This window comes from Salvelinus alpinus, chromosome 28 (genome assembly GCF_045679555.1).
Source record: "Salvelinus alpinus chromosome 28, SLU_Salpinus.1, whole genome shotgun sequence".
In the NCBI taxonomy this organism is placed as follows: domain Eukaryota; kingdom Metazoa; phylum Chordata; class Actinopteri; order Salmoniformes; family Salmonidae; genus Salvelinus; species Salvelinus alpinus.
Window position 1 is genome coordinate 19,920,546 of NC_092113.1, and position 25,992 is coordinate 19,946,537.

Here is a 25,992-nt window from a genome sequence, read left to right on the forward strand (position 1 = left end):
GGCCTTCCTCTGACACCGCCTGGTATAGAGGTCCTGGATGGCAGGAAGCTTGGCCCCAGTGATGGACTGGTCTGTACACACTACCCTCTGTAGCGCCTTGCGGTCGGATGCCAAGCAGTTGCCGTACCAGGCGGTGATACAAATGGTCAGGATGCTCTCGATGGTGCAGCTGTAGAACTTTTTGAGGATCTGAGGATCCATGCCAAATCTTTTCAGTCTCCTGAGGGGGAATAGGTGTTGTCATGCCCTCTTGATGACTGTCTTGGTGTGTTTGAACCATGATAGTTTGTTGGTGATGTGGACACCAAGGATTTTGAAGCTCTCAACCTGCTACACTACAGCCCCGTTGATGTGGATGGGTGCGTGTTCTGCCCTTCTTTTCCTGTAGTCCACGATCATCTCCTTTGTCTTGATCACGTTGAGGGAGAGGATGTTGTCCTGGGACCACACTGCCAGGTCTCTGTCCTCCTCCCTATAGGCTGCCTCAGAGATCATCGACAAACTTAATGATGGTGTTGGAGTCGTGCTTAGTGATGCAGTAGTTGGTGAACAGGGAGTACAGGAGGGGACTAAGCACGCACCCCTTAGGGGCCCCCATGTTGAGGATTAGCGAGGCAGATCTGTTGTTGTCTACACTTAGCACTTGGGGTGGCCCGTCAGGAAGTCCAGGATCCAGTTGCAGAGGGAGATGTTTAGTCCCAAGGTCCTTAGCTTAGTAATGAGCTTTGAAGGCACTATGGTGTTGAACGCTGAGCTGTAGTCAATGAACAGCATTCTCATGTAGGTATTCCTTTTGTCCAGGTGGGAAAGGGCAGTGTGGAGTGCAATAGAGATTGCATCATCTGTGGATCTGTTGGGCGGTATGCGAATTGGAGTAGGTCTAGGGTTTCTGGGATGATAATGTTGACGTGAGCCATGACCAACCTTTCAAAGCACTTCATGGCTACAGACATGAGTGCTACGGGTCGGTAGTCATTTAGGCAGGTTACCTTGGCGTTCTTGTGCACAGGGGCTATGGTGGTCTTCTTGAAACATGTAGGTATTACAGACTCGGTCAGGGACAGGTTGAAAAGGTCAGTGAAGACACTTGCCAGTACATGTCCTGGTAAACCGTCTGGCCATGCGGCCTTGTGAATGTTGACCTGTTTAAACGTCTTACTTACATCGGTCACGGAGAGCAGGATCACACAGAGGTCCGGAACAGCAGGTGCTTTCATGCATGCTTCAGTGTTGCTTGCTTCGAAGCGAGCTCATAGGAGTAATTTAGCTCGTCTGGCAGGCTAGGTTTACTGGGCAGCTCGCGGTTGGGCTTCCCTTTGTAGTCCGTAATAGTTTGCAAGCCCTGACACATCCGACGAGCATCAGAGTCAGTGTAGTAGGATTCAATCTTAGTCCTGTATTTACGCTTTGCCTGTTTGATGGTTCGCGGGATTTCTTATAAGCATCCAGGTTAGAGTCCCACTCCTTGAAAGCGGCAGTTCAAACCTTTAGCTCAGTGCGTATGTTGCCTGTAATCCATGGTTTCTGGTTGGGGTATGTACTGTGGTCACTGTGGGGATGATGTCATTGATGCACTTATTGATGAAGCCGATGACTGTGGTATACTCCTCAATGCCATTGGATGAATCTCGGAACATATTCTAGTCTGCGCTAGCAAAACAGTCCTGTAGGTTAACATCTGTGTCATCTGACCACTTCCGTATTGAGCGAGTCACTGGTACTTCCTGCTTTAGTTCTGCAGAATTATTTTAACAGAATTATGGTCAGATTTGCCAAATGGAGGGTGAGGGAGAGCTTTGTATGCGTCTCTGTGTGTGGAGTAAAGGTGGTCTAGGATTTTTTCCCCCCTCTGATTGCACATGTTACATGCTGGTAGAAATGAGGTAAAATGGATGTAAGTTTTCCTGCATTAAAGTCCCCTGCCACTGGTAGCGTCGCCGCTGGATGAACATTTTCTTGTTTGCTTATGGCCTTATACAGCTCGTTGAGTGCGGTCTTAGTGTGGTGGCAGAAATATTATATACAAAATAAGTTACAAACGTGAAAAAACACACAAAATATCACAATTGGTTAGGAGCCCGTAAAACAGTAGCCATCCCCTCCGGCGCCATTCTGTATTCATAGGATGCCACCTTTTCGACAAGTCAGTTGGTCAAATTTCGGCCCTACTAGAGCTGCCCCGGTCAACTGTAAGTGCTGTTATTGGGAAGTGAAAACATCTAGGAGCAACAACGGCTCAGCCGCAAGTGATAGGCTACACAAGCTCACAGAATGAAGTGCGTAGTACCACTGAAGTGCGTAGTATGTAAAAAGCGTCTGTCCTCGGTTGCAACACTCATTACCGAGTTCCAAACTGCCTCTGGGAGAAATCTCAGCACAATAACTGTTTGTCGGGAGCTTCATGAAATAGGTTTCCATGGCCGAGCAGGCGCACATAAGCCTAAGATCACCTTGCGCAATGCCAAGCGTCGGCTGGTGTGGTGTAAAGCTCGCTGCCATTGGACTCTGGAGTAGTTGAAACGCGTTCTCTGGAGTGATGAATCACACTTCACCATCTGGAAGACTGATGGACAAATCTGGGTTTGGCGGATGCCAGGAGAACGCTACCTGCCCCAATGCATAGTGCCAACTGTAAAGTTTGGTGGATGAGGAATTGTGGTCTGGGGCTGTTTTTGTTTTTCATGTTTCACGGTGTTCAAAGAAAAAGACTGTATGACGTTATTTTATGTTTTGAATAATAAAAGAAAAACATTTGCTTTATAAGTAGTGCATGATCTTAGGGTGGCAACACATACATTCTAAGGGATTTCATTAATTTAACCAAATGTTGCAATTGCGATTTGACTTGTGATTTAGAGCAAAACACTTGGGTGAACTGGAAATAGAAGAATTATTCAAATTCTATGGTTGCAATATAGTGTGCACTTTGAATACAGTTTGACATGACAACAAATTAAAATGCCAGGTAGGCGTTATTGTGACAGGGTAGGAATCAAAGGGTTGACAAGTGTTTCCTACTGGACCCTATAATCTTTGGCTACATTGAATGTTTTCTTTTAGCTACTTCATGTAGCTGACATATTCTTGCTTCACGTATTCCTCTTTGATTTAGAAGATACTGTTCCAGAAATAACATGCAGATGTACAGTACCATTCAGAAGTTTGGACACATCTACTCATTCAAGGGTTTTTCTTTATTTTTACTATTTTCTACATTGTACAACTATGAATTAACACATATGGAATAATGTGGCAACTTTGTGGCAACAGTTTGGGGAAGGCCTTTCCTGTATCAGCATGACAATGCCCCCGTGCACAAAGTGAGGTCCATGCAGAAATGGTTTGTCAAGATTGGTGTGGAAGAACGTAACTGGCCTGCACAGAGCTCTGACCTCAACTCCATCGAACACCTTTGGGATTATTTGGAATGCCGACTGCGAGCCAAGCCTAATCACCCCACATCAGTGCCTGATCTCACTAATGCGCTTGTGGCTGAATGGAAGCAAGTACCCGCAGCAATGTTCCAACATCTAGTGGAAAGCCTTCCCAGAAGAGTAGAGGCTGTTATAGCAGCAAAGAGGGGACCAAATGAGATGTTCGATGAGCAGGTGTCCACATACACTACATGACCAAAAGTAACTCCAAATTAAGCGAATAGGAGGACCTGTTTCTTTAACTTCTCAACACAGAATGTGCCAAAGGGTTGTGGAATAACAACAAAATGTGGAATAAGTCAAGGGGTATGAATACTTTCTGAAGGCACTATATTTCTCTCTCATGGTCTACATTGACTAATGTAAATATTGCACATTTTAAATTGTTATAATTCTCCCTCTAATCCTTGGGACAAAATATCCTTTTAGTTTATTCAGCTATGTTCAATTGTATTCTTCATACTATAAAATGCCACAGAATTCAAAGCAAATCTTGTCTGCTAAATGAACTAGTGTAGTCCACAGCCATATGGTATTGCCAGATCATGGCCTAACATAAGGACAACAGAGTATGCTATTCTGTTCTTCTGAAATAGATTACATTTTCTTCATATGTTTTTTGGACCTGTCTAAAATAAATTATGTATGTATTGTGATGGTGTAGGCTATATTACATGGATTTATTATACTTTTTAAAATGTAGATGTTCCAAAGGTCTGCATTTGTGGCTTGTAGACTATGCGTGAAAGCTAGGAGATGCGAAATGTGTTTGTTAATTAGCGGTCAATTACTGTGAGTGCAGCCGTTATTTGCTTGAAAATCACCGGCTGACAAAATTTCATGACCGCCACAGCCCTACTCCCTGACCAAGGTCCTTCTTGCCTGGTTGCTCAGTTTGGTCAGATGGCCAGCTCTAGGCAGAGTCTGGGTAGTTCCATATTTGTTAAATTTCCCAATGATGAAGACCACTGTGCTCTTGGAAACTTTCAACACTATAGAAATTATTTTATACCCTTCCCCAGATATATGCTCTACGGACAGTTCTGTGGACTTCATTGTATAGTTTCTGCTCCAACATGTACTGTCAACTGTGGAACCTTATATAGACAGGTGTGTTTCTTTCTAAATCATGCCCTAACAATTGAATTTGCCACAGGTGGACTCCAATCAAGTTGTAGTGACATCTCAAGGACGATCAATGAAAATTGGAGTGTCATATACAAAGGGGTGTGAATACTTACGTAAATGTGATTTCCTTTCCAATAAATGTGCTAACATTTCTAAAAACATGGTCATTATGGGGTATTGTGTGTAGATGGGTCTAAAAAAAATCTATTTTTTTTAAATTCAGGCTGTAACATAACAAAATGTGGAATAAGTCAAGGGGTATGAATACTTTCTGAAGGCACTATATTTATCTCTCATGGTCTACATTGACTATTGTAAATATTGCACATTTTAAATCATTATAATTCAAAAAGTATACATAGTATCAAAAATCTGTATATAAGCAATCTAAGTAGGGTCAGTCTGAACATCTCAACGTTGGTTTGGTGTTTAACTTAAATGTTGAAAGAGGAGATAAGTGTAGAATGCTAGATTTTTTTTTTTACCATTGAAGTTTATGGCCCCTTTCTGCCATTGAATTGCATTGGGAGCTCATTTAAATATTATTGTAGTACAAAAAGTATAAATGCTGTCAAAAATATTTTCTCAAGCAATATAAATTGGGACAGTGTACACATTTGGAAGTTGGTTTTGTGTTAACAACTTAAAACGTTTAAGCGCTAGAGTGACTCAAATAAATCAAATAATAATAATAAGACTGTAAGAAATCTAGAGTTGTGCTTGGCTTCAGCAAGCACATCTAATTATAGATATCTATGTTTGGGCCAAATATAGGCCTGTCAGGACTGGACCTGTGTAGATATTGAAATCAGGGCCAGTCCAGACTGGACAAAATCTGAACCAAACATAGATGGCTATGATTGGTTCATGCTTTGTCTGGTCTGGACCAAAAAGAACTGTCCTTGGACGTTGAAATCAAGGCCGGTCCGGACTGCACCAAAAAAAGACATCCAAAAGACGTCGCTGATGGTAAATGCTTAGTGGGTAGTAACTCATATACATTTTTTCTCACAACTCCTGTGTGCTGTTGTAGGTCGACACCCACATCCATGCTGCTGCCTGCATGAACCAGAAGCACCTCCTGCGCTTCATCAAGAAGTCTTACCAGGTGGACGCTGACCGTGTAGTGCAAAACATCAAGGGCAAAGATGTGACCATGAAGGAGCTGTTCGCCAACCTCAAGCTGCACCCCTATGACCTCACTGTCGATTCCCTGGATGTGCACGCTGTGAGTCATACTGTTAGCTAGTTTAGCGATCAAAGGGGGAAAAGCAGTCCTGTGACCACAGGGCAAGTGCGCTCCTACCTCCTGTGTCAAAGGTCCAGACCTCTTGGCAGAAGCCGTTGAAAGGTTACATAGTAAGCTGCATACGGTGAAACTATGCATCTTTGATATTTTGAAACTTTTTCCAATGTGAACACTCCTTGGTCTTACGTGCTTCTCTCTCGCTCATGTCTTAAGGGCAGACAAACCTTTCAGCGTTTTGACAAGTTCAATGCTAAGTACAACCCTGTGGGAGCTAGCGAGCTGCGTGACCTGTACATGAAGACAGAGAACCACATCGATGGAGAGTACTTCGCCAGGATCATTAAGGTTAGACTCAGCTATGGCTTAGTTAGTTCCCTTTTGTAAACATCGCTTGATTACAACCAGCTGATTCTATATTTTTCGCACCCAGGAAGTGGCCTCTGATCTGGAGGATGCCAGGTACCAATACGCAGAGCCACGTCTGTCCATCTATGGCTGCAACCCTAATGAGTGGACCAAGCTCTCAAGCTGGTTCAACAAGCACAGAGTCTTCTCCCCTCAACTCAAGTGGATGATTCAAGTGCCCAGGATCTAGTAAGTTGTATCTCTCTGTTCTTCAGTGAATGTGCTCTACCCTTTTTGCACCCTTTGGCAAGTTTGGCAAACTCAGTATAAAATTCTACTCTTTTAGGGGTACTTGGCCCTCCAAGTAAAAACAAACAATATTTTTTTTAAATGGCTCTCTAAATAATGAAATTTGTACATTTAGAATAAGGTCTGAAGAACATGTTTATTACCATGGCATCTCATGTTTGTAAACTACTAACTGCTCATTCTCTGTACTTCCACCTCAGTGACATCTTCAGAGGCAGGAACTTCGTGCCCCACTTTGGAAAGTTGCTGGAGAACATCTTCCTGCCTGTTTTCCAGGCCACCATCGAACCCCACGCCAACCCTGAGCTCAGCATCTTCCTCAAGCATGTGAGTGAGACTGGCATGAGGAACCAGGGATGAAGGAGTTTTACATTTTAAAGCTGCAATATGCAACTTTTTGTGCATCCTGACCAAATTCACATAGAAATGTGTGTTGTAGATCTGTCATTCTCATTTAAAGCAAGTCTAAGAAGTGGTAGGTATGTTCTATGTGCACTATTTCTGCGCTTACCTTTCTCAAGTTTAGTTTTTTGCGTCTTTTGCTTTCGGTTTTGTAAATCAGCTTCAACCTGAAAGTACAATATTTTTGGTTATGGAAAATATATTTCACAGCGTTTTAGATGTTACAATGATTCTCTACACTATACTTGCTTGTTTTGTCACACAAACTGAAATTAGGCAAACTATTCGAATTTTAGCAACCAGGAGTAGTTCACTCAAATGTCCTAATTCATGATTGTTCTCCAGCCTTGATGGAAATGTTATCAGAAGGTAGGAATTTGAGTTTTAAAATGTGTTTTTTACATTTTCAATCACTTAAAAAAATAAAATAATAGTTTGGTATGATATATGAAGAAAATAATTTGAATAGCAAGGCAATCTCTTCATTCTCCATCTTCCTCTGCTCTGTAGGTGACAGGTTTCGACAGTGTGGATGACGAGTCCAAGCACAGTGGTCACATGTTCTGCACCAAGAGCCCCAAACCAGAGGAGTGGAACATTGCCAAGAACCCCTCCTATACTTACTACATCTACTACATGTATGCCAACATCACTATGATCAACCAGCTCCGCAAGTGAGTATCGCATGTCAAATCACAACCCACTGGGCACACAATGGTTGAACCAACATGGAATAGACGTTGAATTGACATCTGTGCTCAGTGGGAATCCACATGTCCTTCAAGAAATTGTTGCATGAAAAGGAAAATTCAAACATGATACACTCATATCATTGTTTGTTTTGTGTTTTTGTTTGCATTCTAGGGCTAGGGGAATGAACACCTTCCAGTTCAGGCCCCACTGTGGAGAGGCTGGAGCCGTCACCCATCTGCTGGCCTCCTTCATGACAGCTGACAACATCTCTCACGGCCTCAATCTCAAGAAGGTCCGTAGCCTCTCCAAACAAAATGGTCTCCTCTGTTTCTTTGACACTATCAAAACCTAAACACATTACACAACTAACTCCTGTGGTCCTAATGTTGACATTTGTATCTAACCCTCCCACTCAACAGAGCCCTGTGTTGCAGTACCTCTACTTCCTGGCCCAGATTCCCATTGCCATGTCTCCACTCAGCAACAACAGTCTCTTCCTGGAGTATGCCAAGAGTCCTCTTCTGGAGTTCCTCAAGAAGGGCCTGATCGTCTCCCTGTCCACGGATGACCCCATGCAGTTCCACTACACCAGGGTGAGGCCAGACTGGGAGCCCGTCTGGCAGTCTGTGTGTTATGTAGAAAGATATTTACCTGTTTTGGTGCGCTCTTGGTTATTGTTGGTGCATTATGCGCCAATCAACTGGCCCAAGGTTCCATTCAGTTCAAAATGGTAACGGCTGATTTTTAAGCTGATCCTAAATCAGTTATAGAGAGTAATTGAGATGCCAAGCTTACTCTGCTCTGACTGTGTGTCCTCAGGAGCCCCTGATGGAGGAGTATGCCATTGCAGCCCAGGTGTTCAAGCTCAGCACCTGTGACATGTGTGAGATCTCCAGGAACAGTGTGCTGCAGAGCGGCTTGTCTGATGAGGTAAACAACACAAGAGACGACAAACAGGATAGACAATATACTACCTCATAGACTCACAATTTAGCCACACTTTGTAAGACCTGAACCATTATTATTTTACACAAAGACATTATATTTTGTTACTTTACAATCTACATTAAAGTATGAGTTCAATCATAGTATAGACTAGTTGGATGACAGCACTGTAAATAGACTGCCATGTCTAATTGCCATCATAACATCTTCAGCACCAAAACGTGTTGCCTTGGTTTCTTTCTACAGGAGAAGACTCACTTCCTTGGTTCCGACTATCTGAAGGAGGGCCCTGAGGGCAATGACATACGCAAGACCAATGTCGCCCAGATCCGTATGGCCTATCGTTACGAGACACTTTGCTATGAGCTCAACCTTATTAAGGAGGGTCTGAAGACTGAGTGAACAATCTGAGATGTTATGTTTTATGGTGATGGCCCCTGCTAAATGTACCGATTATTTAAGACAACCTTCTTGTGTACTGGCGTTCCCTCCATGGCAAACCACATAATCTATTTATTAGAATACAGCCACCAGCCATCATCTGGTGGCTGTGTGCAACTAATATCAATTTAACACAGTTTGCATATAGTGATTGGTCAGTGCTATCCGGGATCTTTGGGACTTCCTTAACCATAACCCTTACACATTTCAACTTTAAAGGGGTAGGGACATCACAAGAATACCAGTTTGCACGGACCTATAATGATAATCCTGTTTGTGTCTGTTGTATTCTATCTTTTCATTTGATTGGTTTCACTGGCCTTGTACTTGTTTATAAATGTGTGAAAACAATTACTCTTTCTAGATGTGTCATATTGTGGGGGACTCAATTGCAAGAATGATTTGAAAGTAATAAATGTTAAAACAAATATAATTTCATTTCTGTATTAATATTTTTCGTGAAACCAAACCACGACAGAATTGATTTGCTGAAATGTATGCCCTTGCCCTGATTTCTGAGTGGATGCAAATGTCATCGTCCTGTGATTATGTCAATTGGCCTTCTCCTACAAATCAAGACATCCATTCGTTGGATGAGACAGCAGGAGTTGACGACGCCTCTTAGCTCACAGGATTAATATGGAGCCCCCTGAAAAGTTTCTTACTTGCTTCGAGTTGTACCACTAGCTAATATCTCGGTGCCTGCTTAATGTTATTCCTTACTGTCCAAGACTGGTGAACGGTAGTTGGAAGTAAATAGACGTTTTTGCTCTTAAAAGAAGACATGTTGGTGATAGCTAGCTACAGCTAGCTTTAGCGGCTAATCAGCTAAAGGGGAATGTGTGGCAACTAACTAGTGCAATGGAACGCCCGATTTGGAATTCGTCGTGATTTCCTACTGCGAGAAACACTTCTGAGTCAACTAGGACGAAGATTATAGCTAATATTGATGTCTAAAACCAACCACTACAAACAGGGAACAGGTCTAATTTGCCGTTTACGATACTTATTGCTATTAAAGAAGTTGGGATTGCTGCAAGCGACCTCGAGAGAAACCAATTGGAGGTGGGTAATACATATCGCTACGATTCAATGGATTAAAAACAAATAATTTGTCTGAGATTAGGCATTTTGGTTGGTGTCCCACGGTGTCTGGTCTCACATCCAATTAACTGATTTAGCTACAAGTTATCAGTAACTTGTTAACGTGTTGCATTGATGTCACAATCGATGAATTTAACATGAATCTGCTGGTTTAATTGAATGTTCTAACCTCGTCGTGCATGGCATTATTTATTTGTTGAGTTAATCTAGCCTACTACTCAAATGTAATTACATCTGTTGATTAGGTTAATCTTAATTGGATGTAAACAGGACAGTTAATCTCTTCGTATATTTACAGATACATTGTGGCAGGGGTGAGATCAGCAACAGTGTAAGAATTAAAATACATTCCACATGACCTAATATAAATTGCATTGACTGTTTACTGAAACAACCCATCACTCCTTACCCCTTTTGTACTCCACCTAGGGCAAGTTTTATCATGCAGCAATTCTTGACGAGGGCGGTTTATGGTTGTTTTGAAGGTGCAATTAGGTATAATTTATGTTGGTAAGTGATGACGGGCTATTTGGGTCTTGATGATCCCTGTTTGGATTCTACTGGAGTAACATTGTTGTTCGAGTTCCACTGCAAATTTTAAAGGTACCCTGGAATGACAAAATGTCCATCCTTCATGATGGTTCAAACCCCCCAGACTCCTTTTGAATGGGGGAAAAACCAAGAGGTTGATATCTGTGTAACTGCAAATCTAATTATAGCTGGTAAACAATACTGAAACCAAAGCTTCTAAATGGGTGCAAGTCTCCCAAACCGTAATTATGGACAGTCTGCTGATCCTTTGTTTCTTAGTCTCAGGAAACACAGACTAGGCCTTCCTGCATAACACACACAAATAAAGCAAGTGGGTCAGAGTGATAAGTGACAGTTTAAAGTGTAGGATGGGTCCTGGCTATGTGATTCCACTACGTACATTGGATTTAGGTCAAACCAAACAAAAGCGTCATTTGTGGAGCCTGACTGACCTGTCTCTGGTTAAATTTATTCCCCTGCACCCTCCTAGCTGGAATGCAGCACATAGAATCATTATTATCATGAGCATCACTGGAATTTCACCATGTCTCCCTTTTCTAAATGCTTTCAATGTGATGTGCATCGTGTCTAAGTGCTTTGCTTCCAGCAAACAGAGTACAGTAAAGGAAGCAGGAACAGGAGTTTTAATATATTTAGGCAAGATTTCACATAAGGACTTGGGCCTCTCCATACAGTTTGGATGGTGCATACAATGAGGGGGCTGTGCAATATCATAAATATCAGTATTGCATGCCAAACTGTTCAGTTGTAGTTTTAGCGCAAGCTAAATGCATTAATTCACTGTGAGGGACTCAGAATGTCAATGTTTCAATAGTCTGTTCCTATAAAATAATCTACTAGGCCTAAACTAATTAATTTAGCTAAGAGTTTACGGCCATATAGAATATATTTTCCAGTAATAAGACATCACTGTGGCTGTGATGTGGATTTACTGGAATCCTTCATAATTTATCTTAATTGTTTGTGCATGTGAATGCATCAGTGCTCCAATCTTCAGTTAATGTTTATGGCGCGTAGGCCTAGGCATTCTGAAGTCAAGATAAAAATACTTGGAATACCCATCCTGGCATTTTTCCTGATCTACAGAAAGAGACTTTTTGAGATGAGAGTAAATTAGGTTTAATGTTTTAATCTATCATGGTGTTCTGTAATGGGACAGCTGTGGTTAAGGATGGGACAGGGGGATAGCCAAATATGCTGGGGGGGGAAGCAGACTTCACTCTGGCTGCACAAAGCTCCTGTGCCTTGTTCCTGCCGTTGTCTTATTTTCTCCTCCCGGTTTTATTTTTGGCTACTGACCTTGACAGGAGCCTATCCTCTCCAGCTTCCTCTGGCCAAACACATCCCGTACGCCTTCCACTGCCTCAGGAGTGTGCTGTTGAAAGATACAGTGCCTTCAGAAAGTATTCATACCCCTTGACTTATTCCACATTTTGTTGCGTTACAGCCTGAATTCAAAATGGATTAAATATATTTTTTTCACCCATCTACACACACTACCCCCATAATGACAATGTGAAAACATGTTTTTAGAAATTGTTGCAAATGTATTGAAAAGGAAATACAGAAATGTAATTTACACAAGTATTCTCAGCCCTTTGCTATTATACTCCAAATTGAGCTCAAGTGCATCCAATTTTATTTGATCATCCTTGAGATGTTGCTACAACTTGAATGGATTCCACCTGTGGCCAATTCAATTGTTTGGACATGGTTTAGAAAGAAACACACCTGTCTATACAGTTAAAAGTGCATGTTGGAGCAGAAACTATACCATGAAGTCCAATGAACTGTCTGTAGATCACAGAGAGAGAATTGTGATGAGGAATATATCTGGGGAAGGGTATAGAACAATTTCTAGAGTGTTGAAAGTTTCCAAGAGCACAGTGGTCTTCATCATTGGGAAATTGAGAAAATATGGAACTACCTAGACTCTGCCAAGAGCTGGCTGTCCGACCAAACTGAGCAACCGGGCAAGAAGTACATCGCAGAAAGTTTTATACTGTCAAGAGGAGTAAAACAAGGTTGTCCAGTATTGGCATATCTATTTATTATTGCCATCGAGATGTTGGCTGTTAAAATCAGATCCAACAATAATATATTAAGCGATTAGAAATCCAGGGCTTAAAAACAAAGGTGTCATTGTACGCTGATGATTCATGTTTTCTTTTCAATCCAAAATTAGAATCACTCCACAGCCTCATAGAGGATCTAGATACTTTTTCTAACCTCTCTGGATTAAAACCAAATTATGATGTGTACTTACTATATTACGGATCACAAACAGACTCCATCACCTTCTATATTTTGGATCACAAAAAAATTATTTTACATTACCGTGTAGTTTACCAATAAAATGGTCTGATGGGGATGTAGACATACTCGGTATACATATACCGAAAGAAAGAAATGATCTCACTCAATACATTTTTATAGAAATTTAGAATAAATAGATACGTTTTGCTACCATGGAATGGAAAATACCTGTCTATTTGTGGAAAAGCCACCCTCATTAACTCTTTAGTCATATCACAGTGGCCTGCTGGAGGTCATTTTGCAGGGCTCTGGCAGTGCTCCTCCTGCACAAAGGCGGAGGTAGCGGTCCTGCTGCTGGGTTGTGGCCCTCCTACGGCCTCCTCCACGTCTCCTGATGTACTGGCCTGTCTCCTGGTAGCGCCTCCATGCTCTGGACACTACGCTGACAGACACAGCAAACCTTCTTGCCACAGCTCGCATTGATGTGCCATCCTGGATGAGCTGCACTACCTGAGCCACTTGTGTGGGTTGTAGACTCCGTCTCATGCTACCATTAGAGTGAGAGCACCGCCAGCATTCAAAAGTGACCAAAACATCAGCCAGGAAGCATAGGAACTGAGAAGTGGTCTGTGGTCACCACCTGCAGAATCACTCCTTTATTGGGGGTGTCTTGCTAATTGCCTATAATTTCCACCTTTTGTCTATTCCATTTGCACAACAGCATGTGACATTTATTGTCAATCAGTGTTGCTTCCTAAGTGGACAGTTTGATTTACATTTACATTACATTTAAGTCATTTAGCAGACGCTCATATCCAGAGCGACTTACAAATTGGTGCATTCACCTTATGATATCCAGTGGAACAACCACTTTACAATAGTGCATCTAACTCTTTTAAGGGGGGGGGGGGTTAGAAGGATTACTTTATCCTATCCTAGGTATTCCTTAAAGAGGTGGGGTTTCAGGTGTCTCCGGAAGGTGGTGATTGACTCCGCTGACCTGGCGTCGTGAGGGAGTTTGTTCCACCATTGGGGTGCCAGAGCAGCGAACAGTTTTGACTGGGCTGAGCGGGAACTGTACTTCCTCAGAGGTAGGGAGGCGAGCAGGCCAGAGGTGGATGAACGCAGTGCCCTTGTTTGGGTGTAGGGCCTGATCAGAGCCTGAAGGTACGGAGGTGCCGTTCCCCTCACAGCTCCGTAGGCAAGCACCATGGTCTTGTAGCGGATGCGAGCTTCAACTGGAAGCCAGTGGAGAGAGCGGAGGAGCGGGGTGACGTGAGAGAACTTGGGAAAGTTGAACACCAGACGGGCTGCGGCGTTCTGGATGAGTTGTAGGGGTTTAATGGCACAGGCAGGGAGCCCAGCCAACAGCGAGTTGCAGTAATCCAGACGGGAGATGACAAGTGCCTGGATTAGGACCTGCGCCGCTTCCTGCGTGAGGCAGGGTCGTACTCTGCGAATGTTGTAGAGCATGAACCTACAGGAACGGGTCACCGCCTTGATGTTAGTTGAGAACGACAGGGTGTTGTCCAGGATCACGCCAAGGTTCTTAGCACTCTGGGAGGAGGACACAATGGAGTTGTCAACCGTGATGGCGAGATCATGGAACGGGCAGTCCTTCCCCGGGAGGAAGAGCAGCTCCGTCTTGCCGAGGTTCAGCTTGAGGTGGTGATCCGTCATCCACACTGATATGTCTGCCAGACATGCAGAGATGCGATTCACCACCTGGTTATCAGAGGGGGGAAAGGAGAAGATTAATTGTGTGTCGTCTGCATAGCAATGATAGGAGAGACCATGTGAGGATATGACAGAGCCAAGTGACTTGGTGTATAGCGAGAATAGGAGAGGGCCTAGAACAGAGCCCTGGGGGACACCAGTGGTGAGAGCACGTGGTGCGGAGACAGATTCTCGCCACGCCACCTGGTAGGAGCGACCTGTCAGGTAGGACGCAATCCAAGCGTGGGCCGCGCCGGAGATGCCCAGCTCGGAGAGGGTGGAGAGGAGGATCTGATGGTTCACAGTATCAAAGGCAGCCGATAGGTCTAGAAGGATGAGAGCAGAGGAGAGAGAGTTAGCTTTAGCAGTGCGGAGCGCCTCCGTGACACAGAAGAGCAGTCTCAGTTGAATGACTAGTCTTGATTTCACAGAAGTGTGATTGACTTGGAGTTACATTGTGTTGTTTAAGTGTTCCCTTTATTTTTTTGAGCAGTGTACATACATACAGTTGAAGTCGGAAGTTTACATACATTGAAACTCAGTTTTTCACAATTCCTGACATTTAATCCTAGTAAAAATTCCCTGTCTTAGGTCAGTTAGGATCACCACTTTATTTTAAGAATCTGAAATGTCAGAATAATATTAGAGAATGATTTATTTCAGCTTTTATTTATTTCATCACATTCCCAGTGGGTCAGAAGTTTACATACACTCAATTAGTATTTGGTAGCATTGCCTTTAAATTGTTTAACTTGGGTTAAACGTTTCGGGTAGCCTTCCACAAGCTTCCCACAATAAGTTGGAGGAATTTTGGCTCATTCCTCCTGACAGAGCTGTGTAACTGAGTCAGGTTTGTAGGCCTCCTTGCTCGCACACACTTTTTCAGTTCTGCCCACAAATTTTCTATAGGATTGAGGTCAGGGCTTTGTGATGGCCACTCCAATACCTTGACTTTGTTGTCCTTAAGCCAATTTGCCACAACTTTGGAAGTATGCTTGGATTCATTGTCCATTTGGAAGACCCATTTGCGAGACCCAAGCTTTAACTTCCTGACTGATGTCTTGAGATGTTGCTTTAATATATCCACATAATTTACTGCCTCATGATGCCATCTATTTTGTGAAGTGCACCAGTCTCTCCTGCAGCAAAGCACCCACACAACATGATGCTACCACCCCCGTGTTCTTCGGCTTGCAAGCCTCCCCCTTTTTACTCCAAACATAATGATGGTCATTATGGCCAAACAGTTCTATTTTTGTTTCATCAGACCAGAGGACATTTCTCCAAAAAGTATGATCTTTGTCCCCATGTGCAGTTGCAAACCATAGTCTGGCTTTTTTTATGGCGGTTTTGGAGCAGTGGCTTTTTCCTGCTGAGCGGACTTTCAGGTTATGTTGATATAGGACTCGTTTTACTGTGGATATATATACTTTTGTACCTGTTTCCTCCAGCATCTTCACAAGGTCCTTTGCTGCTGTTCTGGGATTGATTTGCACTTTTTGCACCAAAGTACGTTCATCTTTAGGAGACAGAACACATCTCCTTCCTGAGCGGTATGATGGCTGCGTGGTCCCATGGTGTTTATACTTGCGTACTATTGGTTGTACAGATGAACGTGGTACCTCCAGGTGTTCGGAAATTGCTCCCAAGGATGAAGCAGACTTGTGGAGGTCTACAATATTTTTTCTGAGGTCTTGGCTGATTTCTTTTGACTGTGCCTTTAAACAGCTTGAGAACATTCCAGAAAATGATGTCATGGCTTTAGAAGCTTCTGTTAGGCTATTTGACATCATTTGAGTCAATTGCAGGTGTACCTGTGGATGTATTTCAAGCAAACAGGCACTGAGTTTGAAGGTAGGCCTTGAAATACATCCACAGGTACACCTCCAATTGACTCAAATTATGTCTATTAGCCTAAAAGAAGCTTCTAAAGCCATGACATAATTTTCTAGAATTTTCTCAAGCTGTTTAAAGAACAGTCAACTTAGTGTATGTAAATATCTGACCCACTGGAATTGTGATACAGTGAAGTAATCTGTCTGTAAACAATTGTTGGAAGAATTACTTGTGTCTTGCTCAAAGTAGATGTCCTAACCGACTTGCCAAAACTAGTTTGTTAACAAGAAATTTGTTGAGTGGTTGAAAAACGAGTTTTAATGACTCCAACCTAAGTGTATGTAAACTTCTGACTTCAACTCTACATACATACAGTCATGGCCAAATGTTTTGAGAATGACACATTCATTTCCACAAAGTTTGCTGCTTCAGTGTCTTTAGATATTTTTGTCAGATGTTACTATGGAATACTGAAGTATAATTACAAGCATTTCATAAGTGTCAAAGGCTTTTATTGACAATTACATGAATTTGATGCAAAGAGTCAATATTTGCAGTGTTGACCCTTCTTTTTCAAGACCTCTGCAATCTGCCCTGGCATGCTGTGAATTAACTTCTGGGCCACATCCTGACTGATGGCATCCCATTCTTGTATAATCAATGCTTGGAGTTTGTCAGAATTTGTGGGTTTTTGTTTGTCCACCCGCCTCCTTGAGGATTGACCACAAGTTCTCAATGGGATTAAGGTCTGGGGAGTTTCCTGGCCATGGACCCAAAATATTGATGTTTTGTTCCCCAAGCCACTTAGTTATCACTTTTGCCCTATGGCAAGGTGCTCCATCATGCTGGAAAAGGCATTGTTCGTCACCAAACTGTTCCTGGATGGTTGGGAGAAGTTGCTCTAGGAGAATGTGTTGGTACCATTCTTTATTCATGGCTGTGTTCTTTGGCAAAATTGTGAGTGAGCCCACTCCCTTGGCTGAGAAGCAACCCCACACATGAATGGTCTCAGGATGCTTTACTGTTGGCATGACACAGGACTGATGGTAGCGCTCACCTTGTCTTCTCCGGACAAGTTTTTTTCCGGATGCCACAAACAATCGGAAAGGGGATTCATCAGAGAAAATGACTTTACCCCAGTCCTCAGCAGTCCAATCTCTGTACCTTTTGCAGAATATCAGTCTGTCCCTGATGTTTTTCCTGGAGAGAAGTGGCTTCTTTGCTGCCCTTCTTGACACCAGGCCATCCTCCAAAAGTATTCGCCTCACTGTGCGTGCAGATGCACTCACACCTGCCTGCTGCCATTCCTGAGCAAGCTCTGTACTGGTGGTGTCCCGATCCCGCAGCTGAATCAACTTTAGGAGAGGGTCCTGGCGCTTGCTGGACTTTCTTGGGCGCCCTGAAGCCTTCTTCACAACAATTGAACCCCTCTCCTTGAAGTTCTTGATGATCCGATAAATGGTTGATTTAGGTGCAATCTTACTGGCAGCAATATCCTTGCCTGTGAAGCCTTTTTTGTGCAAAGCAATGATAATGGCAAATGTGTCCTTGCAGGTAACCATGGTTGACAGAGGAAGAACAATGATTCCAAGCACCACCCTCCTTTTGAAGCTTCCAGTCTGTTATTCGAACTCAATCAGAGTGATCTCCAGCCTTGTCCTCGTCAACACTCACACCTGTGTTAACAAGAGAATCACTGACATGTCAGCTGGTCCTTTTGTGGCAGGGCTGAAATGCAGTGGAAATGTTTTTGGGGGATTCAGTTAATTTGCATGGCAAAGAGGGACTTTGCAATTAATTGCAATTCATCTGATCACTCTTCCTAACATTCTGGAGTATATGCAAATTGGCATCATACAAACTAAGGCAGCAGACTTAGTGAAAATTAATATTTGTGTCATTCTCAACTTTTGGCCACGACTGTACATTCACTCACTCACTCACTCACTCACTCACTCACTCACTCACTCACTCACTCACTCAGTACCAGTCAAAAGTTTTAGAACACCTACCCATTCAAGGGTTTTTCTTTAATTTTACAACTTTCTACATTCAAAAGGCACTCGCACAACTGAGCTATCTTTTTTGCAGGGACATGGTAACATTTGAATAAGATGAGAAATAAGAAGGAACCCGCAAACTGCTCTTGATAGTATCCCTGCTCTTTAATAAGCTTTACGTATCGGCCTCACGGCCTTCGTCAGAGTTTTTAAATTGTAGAATAATAGTGAAGACATCAAAACACATGGAATCATGTAGTAAACAAAAAAGTGTTAAACAAATCAAAATATATTTTATATTTGAGATTCTTCAAATAGCCACCCTTTGCCTTGATGACAGCTTTAAACACTCTTGGCATTCTCTCAACCAGCTTCAGATGGAATGCTTTTCCAACAGTCTTGAAGGAGTTCGCACATATGCTGAGCACTTGTTGGCTGCTTTTCCTTCACTCTGTGGTCCGACTCATCCCAAACCATCTCAATTGGGTTGTGGTCGGGGGATTGTGGAGGCCAGGTCATCTGATGATGCAGCACTCCATCCCTCTCCTTCTTGGAAAAATAGCCCTTACACAGCCTGGAGGTGTGTAGGTTCATTGTCCTGTTGAAAAACAAATGATAGTTCCACTAAGCCCAAGCCAGATGGGATGGTGTATCGCTGCAGAATTCTGTGGTAGCCATGCTGGTTAAGTGTGCCTTGAATTCTAAATAAATCACAGCAGTGTCACCAGTAAAGCACCCCCACACCATAACACCTCCCCCTCCATGCTTTACGGTGGGAAATACACATGCGGAGATCATCCATTCACCCACCCCGCGTCTCACAGACACAGCAGTTAGAACCAAAAATCTCACATTTGGACCAGAGCAAAGGACAAATTTCCACTGGTCTAATGTCCATTGCTCGTGTTTCTTGGACCAAGCAAGTCTCTTCTTATTCTTATTGGTGTCCTTTAGTAGTGGTTTCTTTGCAGCAATTCAACCATGAAGGCCTGATTCACAGTCTTCTCTTAACAGTTGATGTTGACATGTGTCTGTTACTTGAACTCTGAAGCATTTATTTGGGCTGCAATTTCTGACGCTGGTAACACTAATAAACTTAACCTCTGCAGAGGTAACTCTGGGTCTTCCATTCCTGTGGCGGTTCTCATGAGAGCCAGTTTCATCATGGTGCTTGACGGTTTTTGCGACTGCACTTGAAAAAACATTCCAAGTTCTTGAAATGTTCTGTATTGACTGACCTTCATGTCTTAAAGTAATGATGGACTGTCGTTTCTCTTTGCTTATTTGAGCTGTTCTTATCATAATATGGACTTGGTCTTTTACCAAATAGGGCTATCTTCTGTATACCACCACTACCTTGTCACATAACAACTGACTGGCTCCAACATATTAAGAATGACGAAATTCCACAAATTAACTTTTTAAGAAGGGCACACCTGTTAATTGAAATGCACTCCAGGTGACTACCTCATGAAGCTGGTTGAGAGAATGCCAAGAGTGTGCAAAGCTGTCATCAAGGCAAAGGGTGGCTATTTGAAGAATCTCAAATATACAATATATTTAGTGTTGTTTAAGACTTTATTTTGTGGTTATTACATGATTCCATATGTGTTATTTCAAAGTTTTGATGTCATCTATATTATTCTACGAACCCTTGAATGAGTAGGTGTTCAAAATTTTTTGACCGGTACTGTATATATTTGCAAAAAAATATATGGGGGATTAGAAGTGATGCAGACTTGTATCCCGTTAAATCTGTGGAAAGACTTGATGATTGCTGTTCTCCACCACTCCCCATTTAATTTAACAGAGCTTGAGAAAATATGCAAGCAAGAATGGGAGAAAATCCCCACATCCAGCAAAGCGAATACAGACATTCCAAATCTGAAATCGATGCCACAGGTGCTTCTCCAAAGTTTTGACTCGGGTGTAAATTAGCTTTTCTGTATTTGATTTTCAATAAATTTGCACTTTTCTAAATACATGTTTTTACTTTGTCATTATGGGATATTGTGTGTAGGTGGGTGAGATTATTATTATTTTTTAAATCATTTTGAATTTGGGCTGTAACACAACTTATTCCACTTTGTTAAGTGGCATGAATACTTTCTGAAGGCACTGTAATAGTGTCATCCTCAATAGATACTGCTTTCTCTTCAGAGTGTTGTCTTGACTTGTTTTGAAGTGCTGATGGATGAGTAATAGCTTTTGTGTCCTTTGCTTTGCAGGTCCTTCTTTATGAGGAAAAGAGCAGTCACCGACCCTGTTTAACGGAAGAGGGGTTTAAAAGTAAAAAGGAAACGATAGAAGAAAGACCCCTGTGGATCTCCTTGCTTTCCATAGGCTACTGTGGTTAAACCAGTTGTAGGACAGACTCACTGTTTTTAACAGTGTGTCTATACACCAGGAGGGTCCTCATGCCTCCACCAACTATGCAGTGAGGGTGAGCTGGCAGTGTGCCCCCTCTCACCATGCTGGTTCTGGGCATAGAGCAGGGGAAAGGTGGAGGGGGACGGGGCCGGGCTACTGTGGCCTGGCAGGCCACATCCTCAGTGAAGTCTCTAACCCAGGACCCAGGGAGGCCTACTGTGGCCTGGCAGGCCCCCTCCTCAGGGAAGCCTCTAACCCAGGACCCAGGGAGGCCTATTGTGGCCTGGCAGGCCCCCTCTGGGGAGCCTCTAATCCAGGACCCATCAAGGCCTACTCTGGCCTGGCAGGCCCCCTCAGGGAAGCCTCTAACCCAGGACCTAGGGAGGCCAGGCCTCAACATCAGGCAGAAGATTTCCCAGTGGGAAGGCCTCTGTCAACCAAACGGTGATGGGCAAGCCGAAAGGGTCAAAGCGCATGCACCAGTTGTATCCCGATCTCTTTCAGGGGATGTCCTGGGTAATGGAGTATGTAGCGACAGTTTGGGAGGTGGACCTCACGGCAAAGCCAACCTCTCTAAAGCCAGAAGCCTGGGTTTGGATTTCAGGGAAAACCTACAAGCACGGTGCGGACACAAGGGCATTGGCAGAAAGTCGGATGCCCCTCAGAATCACTCCTGTTTCAGTAAGACTTCAACCACAATACCAGTGTCCAAGCCATTCACAGCGCCTTCGCAAACTCTTACAACAGACACTACAGACATCTTCCAAGTAGAAAGGATCATCCCCACCAATGGTGAACTGAAGGTGGGTAATGTGTTGGAAGTTAAGTGGACCAAACCCCTATGTCTGTCAGTGGATGACCATGGAGAGAGCCTGCCACCAGGTAATTTCTACACCTCAAGGGGCTTCTGGCGGAGGCTGGAGGGAGATGTGTTGTTCTGGGAGAAGGGAAGAAATACCTCAGCAGAGCCTCAGAGTGTTGTGGGTCCAGCGACTCGCCCTCCACCAAAACCACAACGGACATTTCAGTATCAGGGAGGGGACAGCACCCCAGCAAACTGGGTCCAATGGGACAGCAGGATTCCATCTGCCAACCAATCCAACACCAAGTGCAGTGGCATAGCCCAAACACCTAGCTTCCCAGCACCCCTGTGTCCTGTCAGCCGTGGCAATGTGTTTTCCAGACACAGAAAGAACAGGTAAGTTCATGATACTGACACCTCTAGTATAGAGAAGGTTTGGTTTACCATTTTAAAACAGAACATTTTTGGCATCTTACTTTTGCAACGGCTTTAGTCAAGGGAAAATCTGGTTGTTTGTAATACAAAAACATGTTAACAATTATTTGGTGAAAGTTTTTCTCTGTCCTGAGCTATTGTGCTCTCATACAGTGTCCTTAGTTGTAAATTGTTTTATGTTAAGTGAGATGAGAGAGTTTTAGAGGCAAAGTTTGAGTGAGAGAAGGATCAGTCTAGCATTTGGTCGGCCTCCATGTGTGATGACACAGTCTTTGGCAGCATTGCAGACTATTGTCTGGATATGGCCTACTTCCAGAGCAGCCAACTGTCCAGCGGTCACGTTTGTTTTGACACACACACCAGCTCTCACATTGAATTCCACTAATGTAGCCTCCTAATTTTTCTATCAGTTTGCATTCTCTATGAGGGCAATTCCATATGAACACACAGTAAGGTTTCAAAGGACACCAATACTGCCTTTGTAGCATCTACTGATTTATTGTTGTAGTGTCTTAAAGAAGGCCTGGGTAAATGTCACACATTATTTCTCAATAATCATCTTGGATACAGACTTCAATGGTATGCCAAAAACCTACCCCCTAAGGACCTTTTCTATTGATTTAATTCCAGGAAGATCCAAAACATCATACATATCTTTGGGCCAATCTTGAATGGAATTCCCCATGCGTCTTTAGCATAACCATCCAAATTGCTTTCTATTAGGCTTACTCTTGTAACTCTCTTTCCTGCTCTCTCTCTCCGTATTGATCTTAACCCTTAGCCACATGTTGAATTAATTTTTCATTATGCTCTCTGTGCTTCTATTTTACACCCTTTTTTTCTCTCCCTGACGCTCCCTCCTACGGTCTTTATCGCCATCACTAGCCGGCTACCAACCGGTTATTCAACCCTGCACCTTAGAGGCTGCTGCCCTATGTATATAGACATGGTCACTGGTCACTTTAATAATGTTTACATACTGTTTTACTCATTTCTTATGTATATACTGTATTTTACTCAATCCCAGTCTGACATTTGCGTGTCCTAATATTTATATATTTCTCAATTCCATTATTTTAGATTTGTGTGAATTGTTAGATAATACTTCACTGTTGGAGCTAGGAACACAAGCATTTCACTACATTCCGCAATAACATCTGCTAAATATGTGTATGTGACTGATTTGATCATCTTCACTATCAACTTGTGAAAACCCCTCCAATGCCGAGGCCCTTTGGCTGAACGTAAGAGGATAACACATTGAACATCACAATGCAGACTGTGTTTAGGGCGACCCCTGTCTCACATCCCCCTCTCTCCCTCCATTTTTACAGGAAGTCCTTTGAGTTTGAGGATGTGGTACAGTTGACAGCGCAGCAGGGTACACTGGGAAGTGGGGCCAGGCGCTCCGGCCTGTTCCACGCCTTCTCTGACGACAACATTTATGAGGACATTATCTGTGAGTTCACCCCTGACACAAAGTGAAAAATTACACTCCACTTAGGCAGACGGAGTCATCTTACAATTTTAGGAACATTTAGGAACCAATTCTTTCCTAGTCTTACTTCCCATCGTAGTAACCACTGATAAAGAAATGACTGGAATATAGATTTTTCTCCATATTGTCACATCAAGTCCTTTTTAGATCAGTGGTGGATGTGAAAGGAGAGAAATAAAGGCGGCCATTTAAGACCATTCGGACTTAAACATGGACTATTAGCGTATTATGCTGTGTATGTCATCTGTCTCCCTCACCTTTGACCCTGGCCAGCTGGACCCAGAGACAACCCATATGAGGATGTCAAGCTGTCTCCTACTATGTGTCTCCCCATCAGGCGTCCCCGACCCTGGAACATGGCACAGAGAGAGAGCCCTTGCACCCCAAAGGTAGTAATGGAAACTGATTCAAAGGATATTAGATTTCAATTGAGCCCAGTTTGATATGAAAAAACAAACATGCTTTAATCTTTAAATAACCCAGTCCCCTTGTATTCTGTGTCTCAGCTCCCTCCCAAGCCTCTCACGTTGCGAGTGGAGAGGAAGGAAACACTGGCAGCGACACCACCCACCCCTACCTCCCCTACTGAAGCCCCACACAGAACTGCCTTTCCAAAGCGACCCACAACCACCCACAAAACATACAGACTGCCTCAGGTAAACACACACAAGCATTTCATAAGCATTTTATACACAGTGTAAATTGTATTTACCGCAAACTATTAGTTATTTTATTTTGTAATTTTGAGTGGGAATAGCAGCCTAAAATGTTAGTGGTATTGGTCTGTTTGCAAGATTACACATAGAGAAGCCAAGCTAGTGTTAGGCCTACAATCTGTTGTCCATTTGGAGAAACATCTGAGCTTCCTGTATGCTTGGCTCTGGATCCAGGTCACTCATTTTGCTGCTCAAGTTGAAACTTGACTGATGGCCTTATCCAGTCCAAACAGGTACCCATGAGGAAACGTTTTTCAGTGCAACAAGGAAGTTGTGCTTGAATTGCATTTATTGATTCGCTAACTTTTCAGAAAAGTTTGTTGCCAGATCACAAGTATGTCAACAACTATGTGATGATATGTCACATGAATGTGATTTATTTGTATCAGATAAATATACTGAACAAAAATATAAATGCAACATGCAACAATTACAAAGATTTTACTGAGTTACAGTTCATATAAGAAAATCAGTCAATTGAAATAAATGAATTGGGCCCTAATCTATGTATTTCCCATATGACTGGGCAGGGGTGCAGCCATGGGTGGGCCTTGGAGGGTGTAGGCCCATCCATTTGGCAGCCAGGCCCACTCACTGCGGAGCCAGGCTCAGCCAATCAGAATCCGTTTTTCCCCTCAAAAGGGATTTATTTCAGACAGAAATACTCCTCAGCCCACCCCCTCCCGTTCACCCACCCCCTCTCAGACGATCCTGCAAGTGAAGGGGGTCCTGGGCTGGCCTCGTTAAACTTGGTCTGCTGTTGTGAGGCTGGTTGGACGTACTGCAGCTTATGGTAGAGAAATTAACATTCAACTCTCTGGCAACAGTTCTGGTGGACATTCCTGCAGTCAGCATGCCAATTGCACACAATGCCAGATGTTTCAAAACTGCACATTTTGAAGTGGTCTTTTATTGTCCCCAGCACAAGGTGCACCTGTGTAATGATCATGCTGTTTAATCAGTTTATTGATATTCCACACCTGTCAGGTGGATGGATTATCTTGGCAAATGAGAAATGCTCACTAACAGGGATGTAAACAAATTTGTGCACAACATTTTTGAGAAATTAGCTTTCTGGCCTTGTGCAAAATTTGGGGCATTTAAAAAAGAAAAAAAGATTTGCTCAAAAAACATGGCACCAACACTTTACATGTTGCGTTTTATATTTTTGTTCAGTGTATATCTTTGTGTACGTGTTTGTTTGTGTGTGGTTTCTCTGACGCAGTATGTCAATAAGATTCATGTGATCTTTGACGCCAAGCGAGGGCGAAAGAGAGTGAAGAGCCAGGCACAGGGCGGTTCAGCTCGAGGTATGACTGTTATTACCCTCGAACTTGTCTACAAGATGAAGATTAACTGCTTTCTGTAAATACCCAGCAATTCATGAGATGCGTTACATCCCGTCACTGGTACAAATACAATACAAAGACACTCTGTCTCCTATAATGTCTCTTTTTTTCATCCCTTTATTACTCTCTGTCTCTCGCTCTGTGTTTCTATCTCTGTCTGTGTGTTTCTGTTGCGCTCTGTCGCTCTCTCATTTTCTCTTGCGCACTCTCTCTTCTGCTCTGAACAGAGGAGACCAGTGGAACTGAGAGTGACCCAGAGGACAACACTAATGGTACTACTATAGGATTGACCTTCTTCTTGTCAAAAAAGTCCATTCCAAAATCAAAGTTTGGCAGACGTTTTTAGAATGTTGAGATCAGTCAATGTCCCACGCCTTCTACTAAAGTTGTATAGATCAAGCCTCAATCCCAA

The 25,992-nt window shown here is 43.1% G+C and overlaps 2 protein-coding genes across 3 annotated transcripts in view; both read left to right on the forward strand.

The window, feature by feature from the left end:
* The window catches only part of LOC139557359 (AMP deaminase 1-like), a 28,607-nt gene extending 19,230 nt beyond the window's left edge, over positions 1-9,377 (forward strand). Inside the window, exons 7-15 of the mRNA XM_071372074.1 lie at positions 5,596-5,790; positions 6,025-6,156; positions 6,242-6,405; positions 6,666-6,792; positions 7,378-7,541; positions 7,732-7,852; positions 7,980-8,153; positions 8,380-8,490; positions 8,752-9,377. Coding sequence (XP_071228175.1) covers positions 5,596-5,790; positions 6,025-6,156; positions 6,242-6,405; positions 6,666-6,792; positions 7,378-7,541; positions 7,732-7,852; positions 7,980-8,153; positions 8,380-8,490; positions 8,752-8,907 — 1,344 coding nt within the window. The 3' untranslated portion in view covers positions 8,908-9,377. The remainder of the gene's footprint in view (positions 1-5,595; positions 5,791-6,024; positions 6,157-6,241; positions 6,406-6,665; positions 6,793-7,377; positions 7,542-7,731; positions 7,853-7,979; positions 8,154-8,379; positions 8,491-8,751) is intronic.
* Positions 9,378-9,519: 142 nt separating this feature from the next.
* LOC139557361 (DENN domain-containing protein 2C-like) overlaps positions 9,520-25,992 on the forward strand; it is a 29,509-nt gene continuing 13,036 nt past the window's right edge. For both annotated transcript variants that reach the window (XM_071372075.1, XM_071372076.1), the window contains exons 1-7: positions 9,520-10,011; positions 20,639-21,978; positions 23,352-23,476; positions 23,789-23,904; positions 24,022-24,171; positions 25,457-25,541; positions 25,808-25,852. In XM_071372075.1, the coding sequence (XP_071228176.1) occupies positions 20,882-21,978; positions 23,352-23,476; positions 23,789-23,904; positions 24,022-24,171; positions 25,457-25,541; positions 25,808-25,852 (1,618 nt within the window). In that variant the 5' untranslated portion in view covers positions 9,520-10,011; positions 20,639-20,881. The remainder of the gene's footprint in view (positions 10,012-20,638; positions 21,979-23,351; positions 23,477-23,788; positions 23,905-24,021; positions 24,172-25,456; positions 25,542-25,807; positions 25,853-25,992) is intronic.